At 43.6% G+C, this 10,774-nt stretch overlaps 1 protein-coding gene across 1 annotated transcript in view; it reads right to left on the bottom strand.

Moving 5' to 3' along the window:
• Nucleotides 1–10,774, bottom strand: part of dus2 (dihydrouridine synthase 2) — a 42,493-nt gene that overhangs the window by 11,369 nt on the left and 20,350 nt on the right. Inside the window, exon 5 of the mRNA XM_032511544.1 lies at nt 10,473–10,516. Within this exon, the coding sequence (XP_032367435.1) occupies nt 10,473–10,516 (44 nt within the window). The remainder of the gene's footprint in view (nt 1–10,472; nt 10,517–10,774) is intronic.

The raw sequence follows: 10,774 nt of genomic DNA on the forward strand, positions 1-10,774 counted from the left end.
TTGCGAGGATTTATAGAGCACTTTTTGGCTAAATTAGACACTAAAATTATAGCAGCAAAACCATTTGAGACATGAATTGAACATGCCTCATGTTTGTCTTGACTGTGTTTGAGCCTTGTGTTTTGTCCTCAGGTGACCATCCTGTTGCTACTTCATGTTGCCATCCTACGTGTTCTCTTTAAATCTATTTTAACATAATATAACTTAATTTCTTTTTGAATACATTGGGAAATCACTATTTTTTATAATTAATTATGTAAGATATGTTGACCTATGTTGTCCGTGCATGTTGACCGGTCTTTTTGCTTCTCTCATGTTTGCCCCATCAGTGTCTTTATGTTGACCTCTATTTGTCTTTCAATGTTGCCACTCATAGTGTCGATCTTTAATGTTGTCCTCATGTTGCCCTCATGTTGCCCACTCATATTGTCCCTTTTTGTCGTCCGTCATGTGTGTCTTCATGTTGCATCCTCGAATTTGGTCTTCATGCTATGTCCTCAATGGCTTGTCTTCATGTTGTCTTCACGTTGTCCTCCATAGCTGTCCTCAGGTTTGTCCTCCATGTTGCCTTTCCATGTTGTCCTCATGGCGTTGTCTTCATGTTGTCTTCATGTTGTCCTCAACTGTTGTCTTCATGGTGTCGTTCATGTTGCCCCTCAGTGTTGGCCTTCAGTGTTGTCTTCATGGTGGTCCTCATGTGTCCCTATGGTTGTCCTCATGTTGCTCCTCATGTTGACCTGCATGGGACCCTGTCCTCTCACTCCTTTTGTCCTCTGTTCTCCCTACACTGGTATGTCGCTGCGATGATTGTTCTCATGTTGGTCTCCTCATGTTGTCCTCATGTTGTCCTTCAGTTGTCTTGAGTTGCCACATCAATGTGTGCATCCTTATTGTTGATCACTTGCATGGTTGGTCCTCACTTTCCTCGTATTTGTCCTCCAGTTGTCTTATTTTGTCCTCATGTTTGTCCATTATGTTGTCCTTATGTTGTCCTTATGTTGTCTTCATTTTTGTCCTATTATGGTTGTCTTCATGGATTGGTGGGTCTCCAATTCTAGTAGTTGTCCTCAAATGTTGTCCCTCCATGTGTGTCTTTCATTTCTTGCTTTCATGTTGTCTTCATGTTTTTCTTCACATCGTTGTGCTTTCTGGTTGTCTTCATGTTGTCATCAGGTTGTCCTCATGTTGTACCTCATTTTGTCCTCATTGTTGCCCTGTGCATGGTATTGCTTTTCATGTTGTCCTTATGTTGGTCTTCATGTTGGGTCCTTCAGTCGTGCTTTGCTCTCCTCCCCTTCAGGTTGTCTGCTCATTTGATTGTCCTCATGTTGTCTTCATGTTTTCCGTCATAGTTTCCTTATGTTTGTGCCTTCATGTTGTCCTTTATGTGTCTTCATGGTGCCCGTTCATGGGGGTTGTCTTTCAGGTTTGCTTTCATGTTGCTTCATGTGTGTCTTCATTTACGCGCCTATCACATATACGGTCCAGTATACAAGTGTGTATACCGTATTACATGCAATACGTGTAAAATCTATATCATTTGAAATCACTATTTTATTTTAATAACTCTGCATGCGATAATTTGTATTTATGTTTCATAAAAAAAACTTTTTTATTTTTATTTGAAAGCATTTTTTAATTATTTCAAATTACTTTGATTTTATGTGTACCTTCGAGTGAAGTTGAGCTTACATGTTAAGCAACTGACAAGATAGTCTGTATAATATTACATTAATAAACATGTTGTATTCACACACACACACCCCACACACACACACACCCCACTACACATCAACATCGGACACACACCACACACACCATGACTTCACACTCACATCTTATCACTACCGTTTCACTTTAGCACCTTTTGTCGTTCTCCGCTACTCGTGGCTCCACATCACACTTACTACATCACACTCTCGAGTCTATCTGGTGCCCAATCTCCACATGTGCGTTATTACGATGTGCTAATTAACGCCCATGATGACGCTAGCGAGGTCCAAGAACAAAGTGGAATAGAGCACGCTTTCAACTTTGTTTCTTTCTCCCCCACGTTGACCAAGCTCTCTGCGTCGTGCCGCCCTAGCAACCCGTGATGCCGGTGTTTGATCTTGTAATGCGAATAGTTGTCCGACCGGAACCGAGGATAATCGTTCATAAAAGATCATCCCCGAGCCTCGCCCCGCCCCCCGAGCCCTCCCCAGGTTATTTGCCAGTTCAGCCTAACTTTTGCTCCGTTGGACGATCAGCTTGAAACGGGTTCGCCTGTATTAAGCATGCCCGGGGTGAAGACCGCACTAATCCCATCATAAAATTACGGCAGCATATTTATCTATCAACCGTGTTATGATAAAATGCTCGTGCTCTCGGCTGTGGACTCAACATGACATACACCAGGCCAAGATGTTGACGGCTTCTTTACCATCGTGTGTTCGCTCCCTTTTCATTTTCGGGATACTTTTCGATTCAGGCACTTGCAAATACATTTTCCCAAATAAAATCGTAGTTTATTTTTCTGCTCTTATCGCTGCACAAAGGCCTTGGATTTAATCACACGCAACCCCGTGAGTGACGTATCACGACTGTACTCTAAAAGTTGCATAGGATGCACATGTGTTACGAAGTGAACGCTAGGTAAATTGTTTGACGGATAAACGATTAAATATACAAAATTGCACTGTATTCACAGTTCTACGTAAAAATTCCTTCTTTATTTCATGGTCGTTTGTTGATACTAGCACCCTTCTGCACATACAAACATACAGATTGTATAATCACTATAACGAAGCTGCAGATTGAGTGTTCCTGTTATTATGAGTTCATTAATTCACCCTCCCTGGTGTTCCTCGGGTCTAATTTAGTGTGTTTGAAAAGTTGTCTAAAATCAGAAATTGTTAGGAATTTTTTTTTCCAACCAAAGTGGCGAAAACATACGTGTGGCATTTCCGAACAACGTATAAGAAAAATAAAAGTAGCATAAATGATCAGTCTTCCTTGTATCTGGGTGTTCTGTTATATTCCATTTTTATGGCATTTTAATTGAGGTTTCATATTTATAATAAAAAAAAACCCCAAACAACACTTAAAAGTGTAAAGAAAAAAATCTCACATGTTTCCAGCACAAAGGCGGCTGAAAAGGACCCGACAAAAACATTGGGAAAGGGACATAATAATTGGAAAAACTTTAAAAAAAAAGTGGTAATTCGTGTGGACCAAAATAATGTCCGAAAACAAGGATACTAAAACCACATCTGGGGTCCTTGGGGTACAAACGACCTTCCTGCCATGTGCAATGTTATTAGGCTGGGCAGAACATGATGTAACAGTACATGATGATGTCATGAGACTTCATGAGCATGACAAAGCCCATCAGTATGACCACGATGGAATGATGTCATGAGATGAGCAGCCAATTGATGACGCCATGATGACGTCATGATGAAGCCATGATGATGTGTCATGATGATGACGTCGACTCATGATGGAATGTCACGAATTATGCATTATGACGGGGGTCATGCCGGGATGTCATAGATAAACGTACATACGCCATCATCATGACAATCATGACTCATGATAGCCGTCATTGTGATAGTACATGTCAATAACGCTACATGACCTCTAACAGTGACGTGCTGTGATGGAATTTCATAGAGTGAATGTCATGATGCATGAGGATTCATACGACTGCGTAGTCGTCAACAACGATCTCATTCCCTAAGACACGTAAAGAAAAGTCGTTTGCCTCCACCGGAAAGCAAACTACGTATAGCCTTAGCTACCGATCTACGGTCGGCAGAGAACACCCCACCTCCACATGGACACAGTTAGCTATGACATGCTGTGTCAAAAAGAATCCTCGCAAGAAGCTAAGTAGGTAAATGAACGTAATTGACAGGTATGTACCTGTGGACTGTGTTACGCTAGTTCTACGGTCTTTACTCATTTTCGAAAATCCAAATTCACGTACTGTTCCATACTTGTCTATTATTATTACCTGTAAAGTTCTTAATTTAAGCCTTGGGAGCGTCGCTTTTCCCCTCCCCCTCTGTTTTACGTTGATGTTAACGGTGTCGTTTTAAGCTGTGCTTGAATCAAGCTGCCAGCTAGCGGGTATATGGGCTCCAATGTATTTCTGCTTGAGCTAAACTAGCGTTGTTAGACTTTCGCGGTGGAGAGGCTAACGCAGACCGCTACTGACCGTGGAACCGATGGTGCAGCGCCGTAAATCCTCTACATGCCGGGGTCTTCAATGGTTTTCCAGCCAAGAGACCCCTTCCCAACTGACTTGGCGTAGACTGGAGTGGACTTGTGAACACACCCTAATTTATATATTGTATAAAACAATGGTGTTCTAGTCAAGAAGCAAATGGTCCTATGAGGTAGACATAGTGGTGGGGGCATAGTGATGACTAAGAAGAGACATCTTCTGCCAATGCAAAAAGGTCCATTTATCGTGTTCACTACAGTTGTGTTGAATTCATGTTAATGTGGATTTCAAAAGACATTGGTCATTAGTGAAAAAATTGCAGTGGGGGTGTTGGGGGGGGTGGGGGGGGGGGGGGGGGGGGGGTGGGGTGAAAAGTGGGGTGGGGGGGTGAGGGGGGGGGGGGGGTGGATATAAAAAAAAAGTCTAATCACCAAAACTTTTCGCGACCCCCGTGCAGTAACCGTCCGCGTACCCTAGTGGTCGCGGACCCCCTGTTCAGACCCTGCTCTACACATTGACATCATCTGGCGTGTGCAACCTATTGGCACGTGGGCAGAACGCACAATCGTGCTGTCGGGACGGATCGTGTACCAAAAAAGGTCCAAAAAGTTAAATTTTGACCCCAGAAAACAAAAATTGCCTGTATCGCCGGGAATACAACCCAAACGTTTTAAACCTCTTCTAGGTGGTTTTCAGGTCAAATTGACCCATGTCATATTTGTTCCTGCGATCGTGCTTGTGAAGAGCAAAGTTGATGAAGAGCTCTCCCGGGGAGAACCGGGGCTCTGGAGACGTGGGTTTTTGTGTCCATCGCCGTCGAACCGGTCGGTGGAAATGGACACATGAGGACCGGTCGGTAGCGCTTGGGTGATTGGGCTCCAGGGCGAACGCGTTCGCACGTGTCAGTCGTGATGATGGAGAACGTCTCTGAATCACGCAGAGGCTGTGGTATCCGGCGTCCACTATGACTGACGTGTGGATTGTTGTTCAGGCCTCGGTGTTGTAGAGTTTAGTTTATAGGGTGGCAATTGTGTGTGGGGGGTGTCAGCAGGGGCGCCTCCGATACGATAATCATCACCTATACTTACGGCGCACGGTGATAGCGATATGTGGAGGTTGCGATTCTAACTTCTAATATTTCCCAGAGTAATTCTAACGACGATCATCCAAAAGGAAACTCATCACATCTGTTCATCTAAAAAGGTAAAAATGTGCTCTGTTCGTATCACTTCACTGTTAGTCACTGCAGAACGCCAACACATATATTATATAATATAGTGGAAAAACAATGATCTAGTCTATATAAAATATAATAACAATCCTACTTGGCTTCTGTGTATCGATACGTATTGACCCCCTCCATCCCTGTAGTTTAGTAGTTTACCCTCTTCGGTATTCAGGTCAAATGACCCCATTTCAAGATTTTTGTTAGAAGAATAAAAATGAACAAGTTGCATGTTTTCTACCGAAATCAGCGTTGCGTTATCACAATTATTCCTGTGAGTGGCGGGACATGATCATAATCCTTACATCAGAGACCTTATTCATTGATATGGACCCTCATGTTGTTTCCATATGGATTTTTAACATGAATTATAAACGTATGATAAAAAGCCCCACTTCCCTGTTTAATATCTGTGCTAGTAGACTGATTGCATATCCCTGAACATAAATGTTATCTCAGCGTTTGGAAACTGAGAGAAGACGAATTGTTGATATATTATGACGTAAAATGTTATTTCATAATTGTTTTTTACAACCCCACATACGTCGCGAGGGGTCATTTGACCCTTCGAGACCCGAGAGGGTTGAAGTCCCAACCCTGTTTTTGGCAGCAAAAAAGAATAATGACTTGTCGACGGTGTGACTGTTTGCCGGGGGTCCGTCGTTGGTTGTGGGTACCGACGACTGAGCCTCCCATGGCACAGGCAGTCTGACTTTCGCAACATCACCGCCCTGGCGCCGATGGTCCGGGTTGGGGGGGGGCGTGACTCTGCCCAGTGAGGCTGCTGGGGGCGCTGGAACTACGGAGCCGATGTGGTCTACTGTGAGTGGGTCTCTCACCGTGTCAGTGTTTTTACATGCGAGCATCAGCATTTCCCAAATTTGCGTGTACAATTAAGCGGCTCAGAGATTATGGTTGTGTTTATCCATCATGTTGTCTTCATGTTATCCCTCAGGTTTATCCTCATATTGTCCTCGGGTGTCTTCTGTTGTTCCACATGTGTTGTCTTCATGTGCCCTCATGTTTCCCTTCATGTTCCTCATGTTATCCTCATATTGGCCTCGTATTTTGTCTCGTGTTGTCTTCGTGTTGTCTTCCGTGTTGTCCTTCGTGTTGTCTTACACGTGTTGTCCTCGGGATTTTGTCCTCCATATTGTCCTCATATTTTCTCATGTTTGCCCTCATGTTTGTCCCTCATGTTGTCCTCGTGTTTGTCTTTCGTGTTGTCCTCATGTTGTCCTCATATTTTCTCTGTTGCCCTCGTTTGCCTCGTGGTTCAATTCATTTTATTTATATAACAATTCAATCACAGAGTATCTCAGACACGTTACCCGATAGATCAACACGTCCAGATTTACAGGCCCAACAGGTTAGTGTGCCCTCAGGTTGTCTTCATGTTGTCTTCAATAGTCTTTAAGTGGTTTTAGCGTGGTGTTAACGTGAGTTGCGTGTGTTAACGGTGTTAGGCGTGTGTTGTTACGTGTGTTAGCCGTGTGTTAACTCTTGTTAGCGTGTGTTAAACCTGTGTTAGCGTGGTGTTTTACCGGTGTTAGCCGTGTTTCGCTTGTGTTAAGCGTGTGTTAGCGTGTGTTAAACGTGTGTTTTAGCGTGTATGTGTGTGTTTAGCGTGGGCTCACGTTGGGAACTCTCTGTTTTCGTGAGTTTGATCGCCATCAAGATGGCCCAGTGTCACCGGAGTTGTGAACGGTGAGTGTGGTTACTGTCCAGAGCTTTTTCACAACTCCAAGCGCCGTAACTTTGGATATCCTATCTTGATAATTCAAATATTTATATCATATTATATTTCATGTACCTTGATCCTAGTATTGTCATTATATTTTATATTCTGTGCTGTGTGCTGATTTTCTGCTGGAACAGATGAATCCCCCATATTTATGGGATCAATATTACTGTCTCTCATGCTATCTATACTAACTACCGGTGTTTGTGTGTGGTGTGTGTGATGTGTGTGTTTTTGTGTGTGTGTGTGTGTGTGTGTGTGGTGTGTGTGTGTGTGTGTGTGTGTGTGTGTGGGTGTGTTGTTGGTTTTGTGTGTGTGTGTGTGATGGTGTGGGTGTGTGTGTGTGTGTGTGTTTGTTTGTTGTGTGGTGTGTGTGTGTGTGTTTGTTGTGTGTAGTGTGTGTGTGTAGTGATGTGTGTGGTTGGGGGTGGTGTGTGTGTGGAGTTGTGTGTGTGGTGTGTGTGTGGTGTGGTGGTTGTGTGTCGTCACGGGTTCTTGAGACGGTTGACTTGCGTGCGCCCCAGATGAGCGAGTGATGTTCAAGACTGCGAGAGGGAGAGGGACAGAGTCGTCCTTCGATGGTGAGACTGGAAAAAACCGAAATATCTGCGTGTCAGCGGCCCACTCACCCGCTGATTTAAGGGTTGTTGTTGTGTAGGGTTGTTTGGGATGTTTGTAGGGTTGTTTGGGTGTTGTTGTAGGGTTGTTTTTTGGGTTGTTGTAGGGTTGTTTTTTGTAGGTGTTTGGGGGTTGTTTGGTATGGTTTGTTTTTTGGGTTTTTGTAAAGGTTATTTGTAGGGGTTTTTGTGGTTGTTGTAGTGTTTTTTTGGTGTTGTTGTAGGTTTGTTTGGGGGTTTGTTGTAGGGTTGTTTGTAGGGGTTTGTTTGTGGGTGTTTTTGGGTTGTTGGGTTGGGGGTTGTTTTGGGTTTGTTTGGTTGGAGTTGTTGTAGGGTTGTTTTAGGGTTGTTGTAGGGTTTGTTTTAGGTTGTTGTTGGGTTGTCTTTTGATGATTATCATTATGGGACAGGTTGTAATGTATTTCTGTTCCAGCTGAAAGCCGACAGTCGAGTTATTAACCGCTAGCTTGTTCAGCCTAAAACAACAGTCACTCAAAGAAACGCGGGGAAAGCAGCTCCAGCTAAATTAAGACTTTACAGTAATAATAAATACAAGGTGTGAGTGATTGTGTTGTTAAATTAGCACAAGTAAAGAGAACTGACAGTAACAGCTGGTTTATATAATATACGAATAACGCTGTTATGTTTATAAGTATATATCCAATGTTGAAGGGTCTTTTCCATGCCTGTCTCAGCAGCGGTTTGCCCAATTAGCTGTTAGCTAAACTAGCGTTAGCTCCCCGGGGGAGGCTAACGGCAGACCCGCTACTGTTGGCAATCGTGCAGAGCCTAAAGCCTGGACATCCGACTTCCATCTACACGTAGCGCAGAACGGATCGTGTGCCGACACCTCCCCCCGAGGAGGCACGGGAGAGAAGAGGAACAAGGAAATGGTTTCAGAGGGCGGAGGAACTCGCGAGTACTCCATCGGCCGTGTATTGGGTGGAGTCAGCCGCTCCTTCCCTGCTCTCGTTTCCTCGCTACAGCTCCTCCAGGCTCTTGATTCCTCGATTTTTCGCTTTCGCCTTCAGTCATGTTTCATTCGCTATCACTTAATTCAATCAATCCATCATCAAAAGTTTTATTTTATATAGCACTTTTACAAACTACCAGCAGGTATCCAAAGTGCTGTAACAAAATGAGTAAAGCATCACAACATACAACAGAAAGAGTAAACATATCCATTCCATGCCATCCATCCATACTTCTCATTCCGCTTTATGCCGGTATCGGGTCGCGGGGGCAAGCAGCTCAGTAGAAGAGTAACCTAGAAACTAAAATCAGAAAGGTTCAACGACACAAAAGCATGAAATTGTCCCACCACTGCTACGATTAATTAACAGCCAACCTTACAGATATGTTTTGAGTTTGGACGCGAAAAGAGCGACAGTCTGTAACAGCACGTATATCAGGGGGCTACTGTTCCACAGTCTCGGGCAAGCAACCGCAAAAGCCTGACCCCCCACGTTTGGACCTGGACCTTGGGACTCTCTACATCAAACTGCTTGAATACCGCAAAGACCGTTGTGTCCCCAGCACGTTAAAAATTTCCGACAATACTCTGGGCGAGACCGTATTTAAAAGCCTTAACACACACATAACATCTTGAAATCTACTATTCTAAACGCACCGGGGAGCCGATGCAGGTCGTAAAGGACCGGGAGTGATGTTGGCACGGCTAGGTGTATTTGTTAAAAAGGCGAAGAGCACAGCATTTTGAAACAAGTTGAAGAAACAACCCCCCCCCCGTGAGATTGAGGTCTGAGTCAGACCACATAAGAGGGCATTGCGCGGTCCAACCTTGAACTAATAACATCAGGAATAAGCCTTTTCTAGGTGTGCCCATGTTCAGAAAGGGCTTAACTTTAGAGAATTCAGCACAAAACGGAGCTAGTGTCTCTGTCTCCTCTTCCTTTCAGGGGACTGCTGACCCGGACCGAGCGCTGGCCGTGGCCCGGCTCGTGTGCGTCTCCGTCTCTGGACTTAACCTCGCATCTTAATCACCTCGGGTTGTCTTCCCGTCAAACTGAAAATCAACACTATTGTTGACGGCTTGTTTCTCGATGTTTTGTTCTAACTTTTCTAACGTTTTTGTCCCTTTTTCATACACTTTTTTTTCAATGTTTGTCACTTTTTTTGACATAAACACTATGTTTGGTAATAAATTATTAACGTTTAGTTTTACAGGGTACTTTTGGAATTGATTGTCAATAGCTCCTTTATAGGAAATTCTGACTAATGTTGGGAGTTAGAAAGCAGAAATTAGAATATGGTGGACTACATTAAAGGAATGGATGTTGAGTGATAATCACAGACTGGGAATATGTCCACTTACTCATACTATTTCAACAACACTTCCATTGTTTTTACAATGACTATAATAATAGAATAAGACCCCAAAATTACTGAAAGTATAGATTTGTACTTGAATGAGCTTTATTGACCATAAATTCCAAAAGTAACTGTAAAACTAAAGTTAATAAGTTATTACAACATAGTGTTATATGTCAAAAAAAGTGACAAACATTGAAAAAAAAGTGTATGAAAAAGGGACAAAAACGTTAAGAAAAGTTAGAAAACATCGATAACAAGCGTCAACAATAGTGTTGATTTTCAGTTTTGACGGGAAGACAACCCGAGGGTTAAGATGCGAGTTAAGGTCCAGAGACGGAGACTCACACGAGCCGGGCCACGGCCAGCGCTCGGTCCGGGTCCGCCGTCCCCTGAAAGGAAGAGGAGAAGAGACACTAGCTCCGTTTTTGTCTGAATTCTCTAAAGTTAAGCCCTTTCTGAACAGGCACGACCTAGAAAAGGCTATTCCTGCTTTTATTAGTTCAAGGTTGGACCGCTGCAATGCCCTCTATGTTGGTCTGACTCAGACCTCAATCTCACGTCTTCAACTTGTTCAAAATGCTGCTGCTCTTCGCTTTTTAACAAATACACCTAGACGTGCCCACATCACTCCCGTTCTCTACGCCCTG

Source organism: Etheostoma spectabile, unplaced genomic scaffold (assembly GCF_008692095.1).
Source record: "Etheostoma spectabile isolate EspeVRDwgs_2016 unplaced genomic scaffold, UIUC_Espe_1.0 scaffold383, whole genome shotgun sequence".
Lineage (NCBI taxonomy): Eukaryota > Metazoa > Chordata > Actinopteri > Perciformes > Percidae > Etheostoma > Etheostoma spectabile.